At 34.5% G+C, this 22,460-nt stretch overlaps 3 protein-coding genes across 3 annotated transcripts; 2 read left to right on the top strand and 1 right to left on the bottom strand.

Annotated features, from left to right (window-relative positions):
* Positions 1 to 108: 108 nt before the first annotated feature.
* On the top strand, positions 109 to 4,825 carry LOC130828741 (peroxisome biogenesis protein 19-1-like). Its single transcript, XM_057694709.1, has 5 exons — positions 109 to 397; positions 495 to 540; positions 866 to 1,160; positions 3,276 to 3,592; positions 4,621 to 4,825. The coding sequence occupies exons 1-5, from the start codon at positions 358 to 360 to the stop codon at positions 4,664 to 4,666; spliced, it is 744 nt and encodes a 247-aa protein (XP_057550692.1). The 5' UTR covers positions 109 to 357; the 3' UTR covers positions 4,667 to 4,825.
* Positions 4,826 to 9,585: 4,760 nt separating this feature from the next.
* Positions 9,586 to 17,592, top strand: LOC130828751 (uncharacterized). Its single transcript, XM_057694721.1, has 9 exons — positions 9,586 to 9,738; positions 10,569 to 12,173; positions 12,388 to 12,614; positions 12,711 to 13,043; positions 13,915 to 14,161; positions 15,964 to 16,092; positions 16,175 to 16,390; positions 16,786 to 16,909; positions 17,158 to 17,592. The coding sequence occupies exons 2-9, from the start codon at positions 10,605 to 10,607 to the stop codon at positions 17,391 to 17,393; spliced, it is 3,081 nt and encodes a 1,026-aa protein (XP_057550704.1). The 5' UTR covers positions 9,586 to 9,738; positions 10,569 to 10,604; the 3' UTR covers positions 17,394 to 17,592.
* A 492-nt stretch (positions 17,593 to 18,084) lies between these two features.
* On the bottom strand, positions 18,085 to 21,941 carry LOC130828760 (ras-related protein Rab7). Its single transcript, XM_057694733.1, has 7 exons — positions 21,645 to 21,941; positions 20,113 to 20,139; positions 19,873 to 19,972; positions 19,585 to 19,731; positions 19,031 to 19,111; positions 18,762 to 18,907; positions 18,085 to 18,333 (listed from the first exon to the last, which is right to left on the bottom strand). Exons 1-7 carry the CDS (start codon positions 21,695 to 21,697, stop codon positions 18,267 to 18,269), a joined length of 621 nt encoding a protein of 206 aa, XP_057550716.1. The 5' UTR covers positions 21,698 to 21,941; the 3' UTR covers positions 18,085 to 18,266.
* Between the last annotated feature and the right edge of the window lie 519 nt (positions 21,942 to 22,460).

Below are 22,460 nucleotides of genomic sequence, written 5' to 3' on the forward strand. Positions count from 1 at the left end.
TCTAAAAAGATAACACATTTGCTTTGAATTGAAGGAGTTTCACTGGATAACCATGATTTATGTCAATCGTAAATCACTGAAATATTGAACTATCTCATAGGTCCATCATTTCTATACTTTTATTTTTTTATTTAATTATTTTATTAATTTTATTTTTATATGTTCCTGATTAATTAAGATTTTCTCAAATAAAAATGAGTATTTTTTTTAATTTAGAAGCTCGAGAAAAATCGAACTTAACCTTAGTCGGTTGACGGTTGTTACTCTTTCAACTCATCCAACCTTGAAATAAATTCCAGAATTTGACTAAATTCTGGGCTAGTGTTTACCGATTAAGATAATCCTTAGTGAATTTTCATGGCTTCAAACACTGATGATTTGGATCAACTTTTAGACAGTAAGTAAACTTTTCCTTATTTTTAGTTTTCTCTTCTTTATTGAATTTAATTCCACTTTTAACTGAATATTAATTGATAATTCTCTGTCTTTTTCAGGTGCTTTGGATGATTTTCAGAACCTTAATGTCACATCTTCTCAAAGGTATTTCTTTTTCTGTGCCCTTTTCAATTTTAAGTGGTGTTTGGTTTGGTGGAAAATGTTATTTCCAAATAGTTTTATTTTGGTTGGTTTGATAGAAATTGCGGATTTAGGGATGGAAAAGTGAAGGAAAATTGATTTTCTCTCAATTTCAGATGAAAATGTTTGTAAATTTTCATTTTTAATCCCTTATCATTTGTCAAACCAACAGGGGAAAATGAGGAGGACATTTTCCTCCAAACCAAACACCTCCTAAATAAATTGAGTGCAATTTCTCAAAGTTTTGAGTTGAATCTTGAATCTTGAATCTTGATATGGGTTTTAACAGGAAAGATGTAGAAGAAGTAAAAGAGGAAAACCCAATTTTGCCCACAAATGTACAAGGTTTAGGGTTAGGGTTACCTGATTTGAAATCCAAAAAAAAGGGTAAACAAAAAGTTCCTAATTCTAATGTTAAAGATTCTCATGTTTCTGAGACTTTAGATAAGCTTAGACACCAAACAAGGGAGGTAGTTAAGAATTTGGAGTCAATATCTGGGGCTCCGAAAGTGGGTGATGATTTGCCTAAGGATGCAATGATGGAGGAATGGGTTAAGCAGTTTGAGGAGCTTGCTGGGTCTCAGGTTTTTAGTATTCTTCTTTAATGCTTTTGTTATATCCTTGGCACATATTCTAAGCTGTTTCATTTGTGTTTTTCTTTTTAGTTTTGTTGTAGAAAGGACAATGTTGTTTGTTGCTTGCATTTTTTGGTAAAATGTCAATGTTGGTATACATGAAATTACATTTTTCGGAAAATTTTCAACAAATAAGAAACAAATTGAACATTACAATTAATGAGTATTTTATTGTTGATGGATTTATGCGCACCACGAGAGCTATTTAAGTAGTTACAGTAGCATATAAGAGTTGTAGTTTTAGTATTTTGATGTCAGATTTTATTTTATGTTGCGTGTTGAACATGAGGAAACTTAGATTAATTTAATTCACTAAACTACTAAAAATAGTGAACTCTATTGATTGTAAATGATGATAATATAAGTCCAGGGTATTGAGAATCACACAATTGCATATAGATGTTAGTTATTACTCATTATTCATAAATTATGGGTCAAGAACATAATCAAATGTGATATTGTTAGTCTCATATAGTCGTCTTGTTGATTAAATTTGTTAATTCAATTCTCATACTACCATCTTAGTGGGTACATTTACCTTTGATGATGATGGTGATGCACATGTAATGAGGACGGTGAATCAGTAGGAGGCTTCTTTGTATTGGTTGTGTATGTGTGACTTGCGAGTGGATGGCTCATGTTGAAAATTTAAATTTTTGACGTTATCTAAGCCACGTGATGAAGATGATGATATTAGATGATGAAGTTGTGGGTGATGATATTAGATAATGACGATTATGCTTGATGAAGTCGGTGAGGGTGTTGTAGTGGAAATTGTGAGTTGGCCCAATGTGTATTAAATACCCAACAATTTTATAGCAGATGAATGATGAAGATATATGAATATGATCTTACATAATTAGCTACTTTATTTTTAGTATTGATGGGAAGTTGATCGTGCGATGCATTTCGATCAAGAAATTTTCTTAAATGGCTTTGACATGTATCAATCGATACATGATTATTTTGGGCTTTATTGTATGATGTAAGTGGGTCTTTTGGAGTTGGAATTAAAGCTAGTCTAAATACAGTATAGTTGTACATAAAATAACTATAACTGAGAAATTTATTTCTACTTTGTTAATTTATTGTAATGATGATCCTAATCTTTTTTACCTAGTGTTTTTCTCTTGGGGATTAGCTACTTTATTTGTTTGAGTTGAGCATTTAGTTTAGTTGGGCTGATTATATTATTATTATTTGAGCTATGACGTATAATTTAAGTTAGGCCATACTATTGGAGTAATGGGTTAAGTAGTGGAATTAATCTGGGATAAGTGTACACTAATTGTGATTTTGGGGACCGCCATTGGATGGATGTTTAGTGGATATATTCCAGATTTCTGCTTGCTGTGGTGGTAACTAGTAAGGGGTTGTATGGGTTAATTTTTCGCTCCTTGTACTTGATCAAAGATTATAATGCTTTTCACTAATTTGTGCAATGCATGTCTAATTTGTGACACCATGGCTGCATACTAACATATGTTCAAAAAATATGTTCATTCGTATGTTTTGAGTTTAAAAATCGTGTTCTATCAGCAAGTTTTTGTTCACGTCTAGTTGCCATATTGAATATTTTGTAATTGGAGTTGCCTGAATATATATTTTTCTGCTTCGTTAGTTAGCTTTGTTATTGATCTCATTCTTGCCCACTTAGTTGTGTCGGGGTAATTGATTTTTGAATTAGCGATGTTTGGTTTGTCGAGTATGTCTAATTTTCATCTACTCAATAAATTGGTAACAAATGAGTATGTTAACTTAATCTAGAGACTCTGCTCTCCATATCTGCAGAATTTCTGTTTTCTGTGTATATTCTTTTGTATTCTGAACACACCAGGTTGTTTGACACCATTTTCGTACAGTTTGCACGAAATCGTCTTTTCATCATATTGAATCAAAAGATGTCTTCTTGAACATTCCTGTTAAAAAAAGAATGTTTTATACTCCCAGAGTCCCGGTCCCGCGATCGACCCATTGGTTTTGAAAATTGTCTATGTTATTAGTGGATTTCTAATTATTGCGCATTCATGTACTCCTTATTGTGATATTTTCTTTTTTTTGTAGGATATGGAGTCCATTGTGGAGACAATGATGCAGCAGCTCTTGTCCAAAGATATCCTCCATGAACCCATGAAAGAAATTGGAGAAAAATATCCAAAATGGTTGGAGGATCATAAACCTTCTTTGAGCGAAGAAGATTATAAGCGTTACTCTCATCAGTATGAGCTTATACGGGAACTTAATGGAGTTTATGATAGTGACCCGGGTAACTTCACCAAAATTGTAGACTTAATGCAGAAAATGCAAGAATGTGGCCAACCGCCAAATGATATTGTTCGGGAACTTGCTCCAGACTTCGATATGTCAAATCTTGGCCAACTGTAAGTCGCTTTTTTACTTCTTTTGATCTCTATCTTATCAGTGTTTGTGTTTGGTTTACTCATATTATAGACCGTAATTGTTTTGCTTGTAAAGGCCATATCTTCTGCTTGCAATTTGTTTCTTATGCTCCAGTATTCTGCTCTGGTGGCTGGGTACCTGGATATTATTATTGACGAGATTAATTTTCGGTGATGATATTCGAGCAACAACATTATTTTGGTACAAAGTATAGATTTTGTTGCTCATTTATTCCAGTTCTAGTTAATACTCCTGATCTTCCCATGAAGAATATTTGGAAAATTTAGGGAAAAAAGAATATTTTTCTTGGAATAGGGAGAAGAATATTGAAGAACATTGTATGTATGGTTAATTATGTAGTTAGTGGTTGAGGACCATACACAATAAAATGTTAAAATAAAATTAGTGGGACACGTGTGAGGACCAACTATTTTTATATAAATAGTAAAGATTTCATACGGGAAAAAAATTTTGAAACTGCTCATAATAGTAAGTGAGAAGCTCATTTAGGAACGGACGGGTATGACTTAGCTAATATTTCATCCGAACAATATTATTCCATTACTTCAATGGTATAAGTGGTTCCCATTTAGGCTAGGTTTTGACTTTTGAGAATCAGTTGTGCGCAGTCGTATCCTTATTTTAACAAAGATGTTGTTTTTGATTGGTTTGTGATAGCAAATATCATTTTCAATGTCACTTAAAAATGAAATGCACATGATTTAATGGGCTATTATTCTAAAGTCCTCTATATTACAAAGCCAAAAATAAAAGTTCTAGTGATGCAAGATTTTTTAAGACTATTTTACTAGTAGAGAATCGGGGCTTATCTCGGTTGGAGCAAATACCTCCCTAAGTAAGGTCTTGGGGTTCGATTTTTATCTAGCGCTCTCCTTCCCCCAGTCTGCCTTATAATATAGAAAAAAAAAGACTATTTTACTAGTGAAGAATGAAGATAGAAGTGTCCTTTTGTGATGAAATCAGACTGACCCTTCCTTCTTTTGTGCAGATCGCCGGAAATGTTGGAGGCACAACAGAACTGCTCTATAATGTGAATGTGAGATTTGAATACACAATATTTTTCCGGTTTTACATTTCAGTTACTGTAGTTTCTTCCAAATGTTTATTGATAGTATTGTTTCTTGGTCATTAGATCTATTACTTTACACTATATCCGAATTATTTTATAAATGATCTCATATCTTGATTCTATCTAACTTATTAAGTTTCCTTGAATTAAGCAAGTTGAAGTTACTGAACATACATACATGGTGAACAATTGAACAATTTACGCGGATATAAACTATAAGCCTTCACTACATCCGTAGTCTTTTATTTGTAACGATCGATTGATGACATTGTTTAGTGAGATTCTAATCTATTTACTGGTTCCGGCCTATAATGAAAATGTAGTGTTCAATGTTGAAACAGCAAGGAAGTTGAAGAGTGTAGATTGGGAAAAATTGTGGGTATTCTAGCCTCCTTACTAAAAGCGTGATTGTTTTTACTTCAAGGGAGTTATGGTGAGGGGGGTTGGTGTTGATGTTGAGCGAGGCGGGAAAGTTGTGAGGGATTTCATTAGGAGTGAGTTAGTTGTAAGTGAGTTGGTTCAAGATCAAAGGTAAAAAGATATGGTCAAAGTGTAATTTGGGTATCCGTCACCGGATTCTGGTGACTTGATTATATCGTTGTCACTGATCGAAACATAAAGGTTGTTGAAAAATTTATCTCTAGGAATCACCCAAGACCAATGGTAAGGGTGTTCAATGCAATGAAACAACACTTTAATAATAAACAATGAAAAACAATAAGAAACAAAGTAAAATCAAAGACACAAGATTTACGAGATTCACCCCAATGTGGGCTACGTCCTCGGTGGTGGTTAGCTTGCTTGATTATGTGAAGTAACAATGGAGTTCTTAAGAACTCTTATAAAGAAGTGTTACACTTGGAAAAGATAAAAGAAGATGGGTTTGTGTTTAGCTAGGCCTGCTAGGGTTTTAATTTTCTTTGGAGTGAGTGTATGAGACTCCTATTTATAGTAGAGGCCGTACACAAATGATTGGGCAAAGGCCCACATTAAAACATTCCCGTAGAACTTATCGCACAAGAAAACAAAGTGTGTTCTGGACCCTCGCTCCATCGGTCGAGCGAAATACCCCTTGGTCGAGCGACTTGGTTTTCAGTCGAGCAGTAGATTAGAATGCTCACTGATCTGGTCAAGCCAACAGGCTCCGTCGAGCACACCATGAATTTGGTCGAGCACCTCATCTAAACCCCATAATGACTCCCACATCATCATACACACATACACATATCCACACACCATCAACCTCATCATGCACCATTGGTGCACTCAAAGTCACACCAAAAGACCCAACAATTATAGTTTGCAAAAGTGAAACATTAAAGCTGTTGTTCGCAAACTGTTGAAGTTTGAACTTCCATTTGTGTTTTCATTTGTACGATTTTCTTGAATATCTTTTTCTTCGGCCTTATATGTGAATTAAGCAAGTTTGGTCCTTAAGTCTTCTAAGGCTGGCGGTCACAAGGGAGACAAAAGTCTATATGTGAAAAGATAAAAGAAGATGGATTTGTGTTTAGCTAGGGTTTTAATTTTCTTTTCCCCTAAATAATTTTTGTTTTTGCTCTGATTTTATTATGGTTGAGACGATGTCTAGAGTTAAAAAAAGACCCAATTGATAGTTCCATGCTTGGGTACTTCTAAGCCCGTATTTGTTTTCAACACAAGTTAAAGGAGAAATAACAATAGACTCACCAAATACTTTCTTTATCATATTAAAATTGCTATAAATAATGAAAAAAACTCATAATAAAAAGTCAATTTTGACAATTTTAATGGGATAGTTGGAAGATGAGTATACAAAAATAGTTTTGCAAGAATTCGTTTTAGTTTTTTAAAGCCTTTATTAACTGTATTAGTCACCAAATATTCACATATAATTTTAGCCGTGCAATATTATTTTTAGAATTGTAGATTGGTTCTATTTGATTAACACGTCTTTTTTTACGCACTTTGTCCGACTTGCACGTATTATGAAAACCAAAAGTTCACCCATCTTTAAGTATGCTTGGGTGTGAGTTTCAACACTTCGTGTAAAACCTTGGTGATCCGATTTGCAAGTTGACATTGCATGCATTTTCGATTTATATCTTCTTTTTAATGTAAGTGTCTAGAAGGAAAAGAGTTGAGATTAAGTTGCTTTAAAACGGAATACTTACGGTGTAATTTTAGTGTAGAACACGTGGGAGAACCTTAGGTAATCATTAGCAACGATGTTATTATGAAAGTGATCAAGTTAAAATATTTAAGATTAAAAATGCTAATGTAGTGGAGTTTAATGAAGATGTAATGCATCAAAATTAGCTTGCATGACTTAAATGGAGAACTACTACTAGGTTTCTATGTGGTGGGAGTTTCCCAATTAGATAATTGTAGTAGAGATGCGAAAGTTAAGGTGCATGCGTGGACATATCATGATGGATATAATTAGAAACTAGGTTTTAAGAGAGAAGCTAGGCCTAGGAGTTGCACTTATATCTGTAAAGACATGTGGAAGCATATTGAGATGCTTTGAAGTTTGAACTTTTGCAAAGGAAGCCCACCGAAGTGTTTGTGAGAATGATAAAAAACATCATAGTTGATGAGATAAGAAGGCGCAATATGTCTAAGAAAACGTGGAAGAAGCAAATCAGAAATGACATGGGCGAGTTATATCTCTTCCAAGACTTGACTAGAGATAAAATTAATTGGAAACGTATATGTTTCTTAGACCTTGGATGATAATTGCTTATGCTTAAACCTATGTCACTTATGCCTTGTTTATAGTTCTAGGGTTCTAGCTTTTATGATTGCTTGTATATTTATTTGGTTATGTTACTAGTCTTAATTTTTATGTTGCAGGGCCTTGTCGATTTATTATATTTCTTGTCTGGTTTTGGTTTGTTTGCCGTTGCAGGCTTTTCTTGAGTCGAATGACTCTTTGGTCGAATCTTCCATTATAAGTATGGTTTGGCGTTTTCCATTCCTTCTTAGACCATGTCACCATGATCGTAGTTTTTATAAACAGGATACACTGAATATGATTATGATGATTTTATGTGTGTTAAGAAGATTAATTTTTGGTTGAATTTTTATCTTTAGTCTTTTATTTGGTCAAACTATCATACAAAATATTTGTTAAATGCCTTAAACTAGCTAAAAATCAATTTATATGACAAAGTTGAAATAGTTGACTTGATATAATATGACTAAAGTTAGTAAAGTCAAAATTAGCTGATTGAATTAATAAATAAACAATTGATTGTCGAGCATTTCATTGTTTCTATGAATTTTGAATTAATTTTTTTAAAGATATTTTTTTGATAGACTTTTTCCCTTTCTTCATTTTACCCATTGACTACCATTAATAACCAATTTTAGTCAAAACTGGCTAGACTCACGCCATTTACCTATCTTTCGGGTAAAAACCCAAAGGGCTTCATTCGATCTAATAGCTCGGATTTCGGCTGAGATTTTATGATGAGAGAAGATGATTCTAGGTGAACTCGAGATTTTATCTAATAAAAGTACTTCAATCGACATAAATATCAGCAATTCTTGTAAGATAAAATGTCTTATTGAAATAACTTCAAAATAAAAAATCTATATTATCGTAATTTATATTAAAAATGATGTTATATTAGAATTCAAATAACGTGTTTCAAACTCCAATATTACCAAGATCGAGTATATGAAATCTTGTGACAAACAAATTATACTATCAATGAAAACAATATTTGTAGGAGATAATAATGCAATAAAAACGACACAAAAGAATTAACAAGGTTCACCCAACTTAGGCTACGTCCTCCGGTGTATAGTATCTTTTATATTATCAAGAGAGTTCAAAGAACTCTCAAAATATGGAGAATTACAATTGAAAAGAGATTAGGCTAGTGTTTGGCTTGGGGTGTATTTTGTGGATGATTTACAATGGCATATGAGACCTCTATTTATAGGGGAGATCACACTAAGCAACATTAAATATATTAAAGCTATGAATAAATAATAATAAAATAGCCCCAAGCACTTGAAGAGTCAAAAACCGCATCCTAGGAGCATCAGAAGATCCACTCGACCAAAGCAGAGACTTGCTCGGTCGAGGGGGCTGCAGCAAGCTACTGAAAGTATTCTTTTGTTCGCTCGACCCACCCAGGAGCTCGCTCGGTTGAGCGGCCTAGTTGAGCGACCTTCAGGAGGCATTCTGACAGTTTTGTTCGACCCAACATAGTAGAGCATCTTTTTCACTTCTTCATTAAGATTCATAACTCCCATATTTAAGTCAATTCATCACCTTCATAACTCATGAATCAATTCATACTTTAATTAACATCACAAACATTAAGTTACCAACTTATTTCATCCACATTAACACACTCATAGGATTTTTCACCCAAATAGTCAATCATGAATGCACACATCAAATGTGCACTCAAGTCACACCATTCATAACATGTATTAATTGTACTATTTAACGCATAGAGAAAACTTATCTCACGATGAGACCGTCTCATACAATAATGAGTTACTCTTGTAAGAGACCGTCTGTCAGTAAGGCGACTTCAAACCATATTCCCATAAAGTATATTAGGTGAGATACTTAACTCATATATATGTCTCATCTCTTCATAAGACATCTATAAATTAAAACATAGTCAAATAAAATCTTTTTTGATTCATCTCAATACAATATGTATTAATATTGATTTTTATAATTTTTAATTATGCAAGATATTAAAGATTAAATTTGTAGACAAACGCGAAAAAAAAAAAAACAAATAGGACATGGTATTACCTTGCAACTAGAAGTCTAGAACCAAACCCACAACTACGGTTCATTGACCATGGTCCAACCCAAATTCAAAACATTTACTTTTCTCAAAAAAAGAACCTTCTTGTCCAAATATATTCATCTTTGTGTTTTTCAATCTATCTATGCGCTTTTTGACATTTCCCTGTTTTCTTACAATGCATTCTCTCTCTTCCTTCTTTCTCCCTCCTCGTCAAATCTAGATATCAGGGTTTCTGATCTACTATCAAGTACTCATTTTCTAAATTATTCAGGTATAATTTCTTTTACTATTTTGTTTTTTTGCTTAATTTTTAGTATTCGATTTACTTTTGGTTTGAATTTGTGTCTCCTTTAAAGTTCAATGTAATTTTTATCCATTTAGAAACTTCTCATCTTGCTTTCATGGAGTAATAATTGTTTTTGCTACGTTTTTATGGATTTTTTTGAATGTTTGAGCGAAATTGAAGGTGAACGCGACCTCTATTGCGGAGGATCTTTCCTTTAATTGTGGTTATACTTTTAATTAGCTTGCGTTTGAGTTCGAAGTTTTGACTTTTAATTCGTAGGCATCAGGATTTTTTCATGAAAGATTAGTATTATTTTGTTGAAGTTATCATTTTGATTTTTTTAGCGCTATAATTGAAATTTGAAATGATTTGTTGTTTGTGTTGATTCTTGTATTGTGTATTATTTAGCCATGTTTTTCGTAGCGAGTAAGTCTAGGCTAATATCAGTTTTTGATTTTATTTGGAAGTTGATAGCGACACGAATCTAACTGCTAAAAATTTCAGCGTTTTTCAATTCATGTGTCTTTGTTATCAATTTGCTAATGAATGTCTGTTATCAACTTTAAATCTTGTGTAGAAGTGCAGAAGAAGCAAATTTACTTGTATTCCCTTTGACTAGTAGTGATGGTCACCATGATAACGTAATTTGAATTATTTTGTGGAAGTTGTATCCAAATTATGAGCTAGGGAGTTTATTGTAGTATAGATCATCTTACTGCCTTTATGAGTTCTGGAGATTGATTTTGTCCAGCTTGTGTTTTTTTTTACTTAATTTTGTTCTAATAGTCTTTTAATGTTGCCTTTTTGGGTTCAAGCTTGTTTTTAAGTTGGTGAATTTGTGATCCGAAGCAATGGCTTGGTTTAGAGCTGGATCTTCTGTGGCAAAGCTTGCTGTTAGGAGGGCAGTAGCTCAGGGACGGTCTTATGTAACCAGAACACGAGTCACTGATTCACAAACCCGAATTACTGTTAATTCACTTCACCGTTCTTTTCATAGCACAATTGTTAAACCAAAAGCTGCTCCTGTTCCGCGCCCTGTACCACTTTCACGGCTCACCGATAGTTTCCTTGATGGGACAAGTAGTGTGTATCTAGAGGAGCTACAAAGAGCTTGGGAAGCTGATCCTAACAGTGTTGATGAGTCGTGGGACAATTTCTTCAGGAACTTTGTTGGCCAAGCAGCTACATCTCCAGGTATATCAGGACAGACTATTCAAGAGAGTATGCGTCTGCTTCTGCTTGTGAGGGCTTACCAAGTTAATGGTCACTTCAAGGCCAAGTTGGACCCATTGAACCTGGAAGAAAGGCCAATTCCTGATGACTTGAACCTGGACGTTTATGGGTTTAGTGAAGCTGATCTGGATCGTGAATTCTTTCTTGGAGTGTGGAGGATGGCTGGTTTTTTGTCAGAGAATCGCCCTGTTCAGACTCTTAGAAACATCCTTAATCGTCTTGAGCAGGCATACTGTGGGAGTATCGGTTATGAGTATATGCATATACCTGATCGTGACAAGTGTAACTGGTTGAGAGATAGAATTGAGACCCCTACACCAATGGAATATAACAAGGAAAGGCGTCATGTGATGCTTGACAGGCTTATATGGAGTACCCAGTTTGAGAGTTTCTTGGCAACAAAGTGGACTACAGCTAAAAGATTTGGTCTTGAAGGCTGTGAAACTCTTATTCCTGGCATGAAGGAGATGTTTGATCGATCTGCAGATCTTGGGGTTGAGAGTATAGTAATTGGAATGTCTCACAGGGGTAGGTTAAATGTGCTGGGAAATGTCGTTAGAAAACCCCTTCGACAAATATTTAGTGAATTCAGTGGCGGCACAAAACCTACAGATGAGGTAGGACTTTACACAGGAACTGGAGATGTCAAGTATCATTTAGGTACTTCTTATGATAGGCCTACTAGAGGTGGGAAGCGGATTCATCTGTCATTGGTTGCCAATCCTAGTCACTTAGAAGCTGTGGATCCAGTTGTGGTTGGGAAGACAAGAGCTAAACAGTACTATTCTAATGATGCGGACAGGACAAAAAATATGGCAATTTTGATCCATGGTGATGGTAGTTTTGCTGGACAGGGTGTGGTCTACGAGACACTCCATCTTAGTGCTCTTCCAAATTACACTACTGGTGGTACAATACATATTGTGGTGAACAATCAAGTTGCCTTTACAACTGATCCAAGGTCAGGAAGATCTTCGCAGTATTGCACTGATGTTGCCAAAGCTCTAAATGCCCCCATCTTTCATGTTAATGGGGATGATTTGGAAGCTGTTGTTCATGTTTGTGAGCTTGCAGCGGAGTGGCGTCAGACCTTCCACTCAGATGTTGTGGTTGACATAGTTTGCTATCGTAGATTCGGTCACAACGAGATTGATGAGCCTTCTTTCACACAACCAAAAATGTACAAGGTAACTTGATTAATTTTAGCTTCTTTGGCTGGTATATTTCTTGGTATATACACTTTTTCCAAATTACTGAGGACTTCCTTACTAATTAGATAAGACACTCACTAAGCCTCTTTATTTTTAATATATAGACTGTCAAATGCCTTGTTAATTACATCATTTGAAGAGGCGTATTGGTGGAGAGAAAGTATAGTCTTTAATTCTTTATTTTTAACAGGTCATTCGAAATCATCCTTCTGCGCTTGATATCTACAAGAAGAAAGTTCTTGAAACCGGAGAAATGGCAAAGGAAGAAGTTGATCAGATCCAGAAAAAGGTTATGACAATTCTCAATGAGGAGTTCGATGCAAGCAAGGCTTATATTCCTCAAAGGAGAGATTGGCTTTCAGCTTATTGGCTAGGTTTTAAGTCTCCTGAACAACTTTCTAGAATCCGTAACACTGGGTATGTATTTGACCTTTGATGATGTATAGCTTCTCTATGCTGGATTTAGAGTTCAATTCATCATTTTATGTCATGTATTGTGTAATTTTGGTTCAGGGTTAAACCAGAGATCCTGAAGAATGTTGGGAAAGCTATCACCACACTTCCTGAGACCTTTAAGCCACACAAAGCTGTGAAAAGGATTTATGAGAACCGTGCTCAAATGATTGAGACGGGGGAGGGCATCGATTGGGCAGTTGGTGAAGCACTAGCTTTTGCCACTTTGCTAGTTGAAGGCAATCATGTTCGATTGAGTGGTCAGGATGTTGAGAGGGGTACATTTAGCCATAGGCATTCTGTAATCCATGATCAGGAAACTGGTGAAAAATACTGTCCTTTGGACCATGTCATGATAAATCAAAATGAAGAAATGTTTACAGTTAGTAACAGGTGAGCTTTTTATCAGTTCATTTTGCTCGCAGCTGCCTTGCTTTGTCCTTAGAAGTTCACTTTAGTCATAACCTAATTCTTCACACCAGTCATATCTCCAATGTGTTGAACCTTGTAGCAAAATATTGTATCATGATATTTTTACTAGTTTTCCTCGTACTGAATCACGTGCACTTATTATCAATATGAAGGATGATGTTTGTTACCAAGGAAGGGTCTATTGGAAACAACCTCTTTGTTATTAATAACAAGGTAAATTAAGGTCGTGTACACCCGATCCTCTCAAACCCTGCCTACGTGGAAACCTAAAATAGGAGTAGGAACCACTTAATGTTATTGGGGTATTGGAGGGATTTTATACATGGTGTATGTATGATTTAAAGAAATTTTTGTGCTATGATTATTAACTGATAGTGCTATGGCGTGCAGTTTTGGGGGATGGTGACCATAGCCTATGTAGATAGCAGTTCCTCTGTTATTGGAATTTTTGCAGTGTCTGACTTAGATTTTTTTAATGAATATATTCTTTGATTTTGTCCCAAAGTGTCTGCCCATGTCCATGTATTGAGGATGTGGATTACTGAAAGGGGTATTTGAGATAAATGAAGATTATGAGCAACATATTCCACCCACATGTGAAGATTGATAAGCTGTGGTTCTATTGTAGAGCATATACTATCTGATGTAATGATTTGATTATTTGCTGTTAGACTTTTGCTTCACATATTTGTTGCTCACTTTGTTTCTATGGTGGGGTTTGCTGGTATTTTCGGATAGAATGGAGGAGGTGCATGCTAATCTAGTTATTGAGTACTTTTATATGAAATGTTCAGTTCCTGTTTTAATAGTTTTCTTGACTTTTTCGGTGCAGCTCTCTTTCAGAGTTTGGTGTTCTTGGATTTGAATTGGGTTATTCCATGGAGAATCCTAATTCATTGGTCCTGTGGGAAGCTCAGTTTGGTGACTTTTCTAATGGGGCACAAGTTATTTTTGATCAGTTTTTGAGTAGTGGGGAAGCAAAGTGGTTGCGACAAACCGGTCTTGTTGTGCTGCTTCCTCATGGATATGATGGCCAGGGACCTGAACATTCAAGTGCGCGATTGGAACGTTTCTTACAGGTATTGCATTATTCTTGAAGGTTACATTGAATTTTTTGATTGAATAAACTGAATATGGACCTGATGAGGTTCGCTTCTAGATACACGACTTAGTTGAATGTGATGCATTTTTTATAATTGGGTGGTGACTGAGTATCTTATCATTTCATCTCTTTGTTCATTGTGGCTTGAAGTTTTGAGAGAAGTCATGCACTTTAGACTCCTGAATTACGCACTTATTCAAGTTTGTATCAAATTATGGTGTAAGATATGTTGAACCGGGGACAAATCTTAATGATTGGATGAGGCTGTGGGATGAATTTTCTGTTTCAGTTTTTCCCACAAGCATTTGCCAAGTTAGAATAAATTTTAATCTTGATTTAAGCCATCATCATTCCCTCCAATGCCATTAAATGGTCCCACCTAGGTGGAGTTCGGGGGAATTGGTGTTGAGGGGAATTGTATGTTTGCAACCTTACCTTTGTAAAAAAAGATTGTTTTCAAGTGATTTTTTATAGCAAACATCCTGCAACTGACATGTTCATGATTTAACGAGCATTTTATTATAGTTTATCATAATACAAAATCAATAAACTATACATCCTCCATCAAAAATGGACACATTTAATCTGGCTGCCAATACATGCACATATTTCTGGCTTATTTGTTTGCTAATTCTTGTTACAATTGCATATCAAGCCCATTTATTAGTGATTTTGTTTCCGCTTCCTCTCTTAATGTATTCCTCCACCTATGTGGTAATGTAGAAGTTTACACTTTACACTTGATAATACTGCCTATACATTTCTTACTTATGCTGTGTATAAAGGGACACTTAAGAGCGACGGAAAAGTTGTGATAATGACAGAATGTGGTGCTCAAACCAAGGAGATGCAGGAAAACTTTTTTGTTGATGGAAATTATTAATGCAACTCGAGCTTTCATCTCTAATGAAACTATTTCTGTTGTTCCGACTGTTGGTTTGGTGAGCTTTTGGGCAATATCGAATCTGTAAAATACTTGGTGTTGGGTCTTCAATAAAGTTCTGCATAGAATAGTTGTATAGTTGATTAAAGATTAGAGAGTAGTTCAAATTCTTTCTCCTCTTTTCCTCCCCCTTTTAACCTCAGCACGCTAAATGACTAATGAGTGAACAATGTGAGTTGATAAGATGAAGTGCTAAGTAATGCCGCTTCTTTTTCCTGCATCCCTTCTCCTCCTTTTATCCGTTTGCTCCTAGTTCATGTATTGACTCTAGGCTTTAATCTTGCCGTGGTTACTCTGAAATTTTGCATTTTGATTCTACATTACCTGAGCCTGTTTGAGACTGAGCTGAGCACTGTGATTTGAAACTCTATGCATCATGGATACTTTGTTGGCATGTCATTGTTCATGCTTCACCTTGGAAAACCTGTTGGGGTATTGACGTATTACGTACAGAGGGAGAGACTGATGAGTAATAGGAGATTTTGAGAGATCTTAAAATTACAACAGCCACCTGAGAAAGAAAAGTAGCCACTTGAATGAGACAACTGTTTCTGTCAGGCCCGTGGTATTGGATTATATGGTTAAATGACCTTATAACAAAGATGTTTATGAATCATTGTCAAAAAACAAATATCTTTACAGTAGTTTGGTAATTCTTGTGATGTATTCCACAGTTGTAAAAAGCAACTGCATTGTATATACAACTCTCTTAAACTGTTGTTTTTCTATCTTTTTCATTAATGGCATATTGCATGCGGAGATACAGCTCTGTTATTTATCTTGTGTTGGCAAATAAGATAAAAGAAACTGAGTCGTCTTGAAAATTTTCGTGACAGATGAGTGATGACAACCCCTATGTCATACCTGAGATGGAACCCACCTTACGGAAGCAGATTCAGGAATGCAATTGGCAGGTTGTCAATGTAACAACCCCTGCCAATTATTTCCATGTGTTGCGTCGCCAGGTGAGTGTAATTGTGATCTTCTGTATTCTTTAACTTCTGCAAATTCTGATAGTTGATGACAATTTTGCTGTGCTGTATTCAGATACACAGGGAATTCCGCAAGCCTCTAATTGTCATGTCACCTAAGAACTTACTTCGTCACAAAGATTGTAAATCAAACCTTTCTGAATTCGATGATGTTAAGGGTCATCCCGGTTTTGATAAACAAGGAACCAGATTCAAGCGTCTCATAAAAGATCAGAATATGCACTCAGATCTGGAGGAGGGTATTAGACGCTTGGTTTTGTGCTCTGGAAAAGTAAGTGTTTGTCATTTGGACAATGTCTCTGTCCCATTCAATTTGCACCCAATTTCTCTTTTAAGGTTATCCCACTCACTTTGCACCCTTTCCTCTTTTGGTAATGGCCCCTACTACTATTAGCTCTTTTAATCTCATTCACACATTTCTTGACCCCAATTGTTATACCCAACTACAAATTAAATATTTACGCCTCTTTTAAACAGGTGCAAATCGAAAGGGACCAATAAAGGAGTATTATATTATAATCTTTTTAAATTGCTTTTTGTTAATCTTTATGCTCTCTTCATCAAATAAGTTGACATGTTATTGATATTAGAAGCTAATACGTTGAGGCATGTGCTCCATGTTTTCTGTTTCCTCTAAGTTATATTTCTAACTTTAAAAATATGTAGGTTTACTACGAGCTTGATGAACAAAGGAGAAAAGTAGAGGGCAGTGATGTTGCCATTTGTAGAGTGGAGCAACTCTGCCCCTTCCCATATGACCTTGTCCAACGAGAATTGAAGCGGTATCCAAGTAAGTTCCTAATTGGTGTAGTTACATTTTCTGTATCCATATACTTTGTTCTCAGCTTTCTTCTTGTATTATCATTAAAGTTTGGCTCTATTGTATGACCCACATGTATCCTGGACTTCATGGATGTCCCAAATTGTTGCCCTTGAAGATCTCTTGCACTTGACCTTATCTTTCAGGATTAGGATTTCGGATATAAAGTTCTAATTTGATGTATCGAAGTTATCTTACAATCATTGCTACATCTGCAGATGCTGAGATTGTCTGGTGCCAGGAAGAACCGATGAACATGGGTGCTTACAGTTACATTGCACCCCGTCTTTGTACTGCAATGAAATCTGTAAACAGGGGATCTATTGATGACATTAAGTACGTTGGTCGTCCTCCATCTGCTGCAACTGCAACTGGTTTTATTTCTGTTCATGTCAAAGAACAAACCGAGCTCGTAGAGAAGGCATTACAGCCTGAGCCTATCCAATTCCCATGAATTGAAGCTTCTACTTGATTTTTGATAAACAAAACTAATTTTCGAGTAAAAGAGAGAACATTGTATGCTCTCTGCAAAACTTCTTTTCAGCGGTAAAATAATTATAAGATACTCATTGGATTTTGAAATTAGATTTTAAAACAGAAAATTTGTACTCACAAATAAGTTACAAGTCAATTGATGTATATTATTTTTTTGAGTTGCATTGTCAACAATTAGTCTGACGCAAAACAAATTGGATCTACTGGGTAATATATTGAGTTGAGATCAAGAAACCTTGTATTACACCAATTATACGGGAATTATTCTACATCCTTTCATAGTTGGAGCCTGGAACTAGTAGTTTGACGCTTGGTAGTGTTTGGTGAAGGGATTTTTTCACAGAATGCTTTTTCAGTAAATATTTTTTTAGTCACCGGGAGAAGGGGAGGAGGGTTAGTAGAACAAATTTAGAACCTAATTATCATTTACTTTTTATTTCACAATTGAAAAATTCAAAATTTCTCTACTTTTTATTTTTACCATCCTCTATGGCTCTTCACATTTCTTAGCTTCAATTAAATCATATATAAAATACTAATTATCATTTATACAATTTAAGTTGATAGGTAATTATTGTGAAAACCCTTTCACACTGAAACTTATATTTTTCCTAACCAAACACTTTTTGAAGTGTTTCCAAAGCCAAAAACAAGAGAATCACGCCAGGGCTTCAACTTCTGAAAATGTGTCAAATGATTGTAATATACACAACTGCTCGATTCAGTATGAAAAAGGGGGATCAAACGCTACAAATTCCGAAAAATCTTATTACACATCAAAAATTGAAAATAGAAAGGGGAGAGGAGAAAGGGGACAAACACAATTTTGTTTTTAACAATCGCATCCACTTGACCTCTGCTGGTTGTTATTTGCAACATCGATTGTGTCCGGCAAGTATCTTCCGGAGGTAATGAATAATTGAATACACAAGCAGAAAGAAAATTGTCAGAAAGAGATTGCAGTCATGAAAAATAAGCAATAATCTTACGGTCATGAAAGACATACTAAACATCGTACAATGAAATACGAAAAATCCATATATGGCCAAAGAAGTGAATATGTGCAGTAGAAATAAGTTATGAACCGTGCAAAGAGACGGTAATTTGTGCAAGAGGTGTTAACTCAGGCAGGTGGAGGAAAAGTATATCGAAGTGTAGACACGACTTAAGAGGTGAACATAGTATTTCAAAGAAAGGGATGCTACAACATCTACACAGAATATGCATTAATGTAAAAAAAATGTCTTGCAGAAAACATGATAACATAGCTACAATTCTAAAAAAGCCAAGACATTCTCATGCACCAAAAAAGAATAGGTTAACTTACATTTCTTCTTCTTCACCACTCTTCAAGGCATTTTTCGCTATGCACTGGAAAGCTTCTTCAACATTCAATCCCTCTTTCGCCGAGGTCTCAAAGTAAGGAATATTCCCCTTAGATGCACACCATGCCCGTGCCTTTTTCTCTGGAACCTTAAGTTATTCAATTGACAATTATTATTCATTAAAAATTAATACAAGCTCACAACATTCAACTAATAAAATAGATAATCACATCACAAGGCAGAGACCAAAAGACAGGACCTAAAAACTTACCACTCTACTGTTTCCACCATCAACATCAAGTTTGTTTCCAATGACAACGAAGGGGAAGTTTTCTGGGTCTGAAGGGCTAGCCTGCAACATAAAAACAAATAATTTTTTAACGTTCGTTATAAAGTTATATGCTAAATACAAAGATGACCAGTGCCCATTCAAGTATGCTTCCTTGTGGAAAACAAGGACGTAAAGGTTTGCAATTAAACATAAGGGTCTCAAACTTATTTAAAAATCTAGTTCATCATAGGTCTGAAGTAGATTTGATCATAAAATTTTCAGGAATGATCTACATAATTGAGACAAACATCAACATGCATTAATATCTGAATGCTCTATAAAATCAAGTTCTCGCAAACATAATTCTGCAATAGGGCTCTAAGCATATCCAAGTTATGGTCCATAGAAAAACTTGAATTCAAATTAGAGGTGAAGTTTACAAGAAGCATATTACTTGTCATTCACTTGACTATAAACTGCAATAAGCACATAGACATCATTATTTGGGGACAAAAGGGAGGATGAAGAGACAGGCGACGAGACAAGACACTCACCTGTATAAGAAACTCTTCCCTCCAGGTGTTTAGATTGTCAAAAGACTTCATAGAGTTGACATCATATACAAGAACACAACAGTCTGCACCTCGATAGAAAGCAACACCAAGACTCTGGAATCTTTCCTGTCCAGCTGTATCCCATATCTGTCGTGACAAGATGCATCGTATTTACAGATCATAAAAAACCAAGAAGGATAAATTTCATCCAGTTACAAGTGAATTGAATAGGCAACCATCAAACTGTATTTTTCGTAAAAAAAAACAATGGTTTTATAGTATACTGACCTGTAAAGTGAAAAGGCGATCATCAAACTGCACTTCCTTTGTCAAAAAATCAGCACCTATAGTGGCCTTGTACTGATTGCTGAACTTCTTATTCACATATCTAATCAAGTATGTTAACGATAAACAACTCTATAATTCATACAGATATCTACGAAATTAGTTGAAACTTCCTCTCTACACAACTAACACAAGGTAGAACATTTTTTTTCCTTTATTCACAAACAGGTAAATCAAGGATACTGATTCATCAAAGAGGTCTTCCCCACTCTGCAAATGCATAACAAGATAAATGAATATTTGATTAAGAAAAATTGAAGAATATATAAAGGAGGTAAGTATATAAAATAAAATTGTTGTTCATTTCAACATAATTGAAGTGACTTTCACATAGTGCAAAAATCAGGCTGCATACATTGCATTGGCTGAGTTGTAAAGGTTTTTAGAAAAAAAAAAAAAGAAAGAAAAAAAAACGTATTGTAAAAGTGAGAAAATTTCAGTTGTTTCAAGAGATATCTAATGTTTTTGGCTGATATTTGCATTAAGATAATTGTATCACTCTTGTTACAACATCATCGTGTCACTATCACAAACGTTATCACATTTTTGCATCGTACTTTCAATTTTCTATTTGATCAAGAGAAAGACCGCCGAAAGTTCATATAAGTTCTTGTCTGGCACACAGTTCGTAGTTGCCATACCAATAGTCACCAACATTGAGCAACATCCAATACTTTTAACATGATTCATGTGTTATGACATATCCAGGCTCATGCATTTGTTACTATCACAAACAGATGATGTAATCAATTCTATTTCTCCAATATTCCAAGCAACTTGCCAGTTTAAAACTTCTTTAATCAGAATCTATAACAATCCACTTTCCTTATAGATAAACTTTTCACATACTTCTCTTCTTCTGTTCATTTTTACATTCAGAAAGATTTTTCATGATGATCAACCATGCACTCCCATTTTCACTAAGAAGGGCAACGGTTACTCGAATAACAACTAACTTTTTTCTCAGTAGAAGAAAGCCCCGAGTACTCGCTTCATGAATGCACACGATTCTAGAGAAAATAATTTGTGAAAATGAAAATGAAATGAACAGGCCTGAGTACTCTCAGCGCTAAAGGGCTTGGGGCTCCAATAGCTCAGCAATTCTGTGTGAGCTACTAAATTGCCTATACAAAATAATCTAGAAGTTCAAATAATATTTGCAGCATACACATTGGTAAAATACAATCGAATATTAATCATGTAGGACAATGTCCAACCCAAATTTACTCAACTTATAGTATGATTTTACGTCTTAACCTAAAAGGCTAAAATCACATAAAACAACCTCAATTGTACAAAGCAACGATAATAGAACTTTATACACAATTACAAAGTATCAAAAAGGTTTTTATACACCTAAAATCATCAAAGAAGATTCCACACAAAAAGTCAAAAATTTCACTAAATTCAAATTATATCTAATTTTCATATCAAATGAAGCAATTTCAAACTTCAATCAATAGTCATCTACAGTTATAATATTTCCAGTTAAGTTACATTTCTATCAGCATTTTTTACACTCAATTGCATACCTTCTAACCTAAATTCTCAAAATTAAGCACAAAACATAAAAACTACCAGTAATTTAAGATAAACAAGCCAAAAACCAAGCCAAAAGGTCAATTGACCTCAATCAAGCTCCACAAACAAAATGAATAGCAACATTTTACAACTACAAAAAGCTTTTAAAAAAATGAGAATCAGAGTGTACAAACCCGCTATCGCCAAGAATTATGACCTTCAAGAGTGTTCTTCTTCTTGACGGCATCTTCGAATTGCTGGAAAATCGGCGATTGAGAGAGAGAGCGAAGAAGATTTGGAGAGAGAGAGAGAGACAAAATGGAATGTTACTAATCAATGAGTTGTTATAAGTAGAGTATACTAAGACGTTTCTAGGAAGAAAGTTACAATTACAAATTACAGTGTAACAGTGAATAATACAAGTATTCAATTATGTTACTCTTGAGTCTTGATACAATACAAACAGGATGTGCTCGTTAAATTTAGAGTACAGCACACCAAAAGATTATTTGTTGGCACTTTTTGCTCCAATCAATTCACTTTCCTTTCTGGTTGCTTTGTTGTTTTTTTTTTTAAAAAAAAATTCTTATTTAAAATTTTAAAATGTTTTATTTATTGTTTTTAAAGAAATGTTTTCATTAATATTATAAATTTTAGATAAAAATAATCTTTTTTATTCTCATTTTAACATTTTTTAATATTACAATCCAACTTTATTTTAACATTTATAAATTCTTTATGATCCCTACATGTTTTCACCAATAATATAAAAAATATTTTTTTAAAAGTTGTGGTTCTCAGTTTTTCTATTGACTTTCTTTTGATGTTTTTAATGTTTACAGTCTATACTTTTATTTATCAATTTTTAATTATTCAATAAAATATTTTATTCACTTTCTAAAATATTTTAATTTTTTTATTTCCGTGAAAAATTCTTGTGGGAACTCTATTAAGGATCATAAGGAATATGTTTCAAACATTTTGCAAATCGTTTTTTTTTATAGATATTG

Source organism: Amaranthus tricolor, chromosome 1 (assembly GCF_026212465.1).
Source record: "Amaranthus tricolor cultivar Red isolate AtriRed21 chromosome 1, ASM2621246v1, whole genome shotgun sequence".
In the NCBI taxonomy this organism is placed as follows: Eukaryota; Viridiplantae; Streptophyta; class Magnoliopsida; order Caryophyllales; family Amaranthaceae; genus Amaranthus; species Amaranthus tricolor.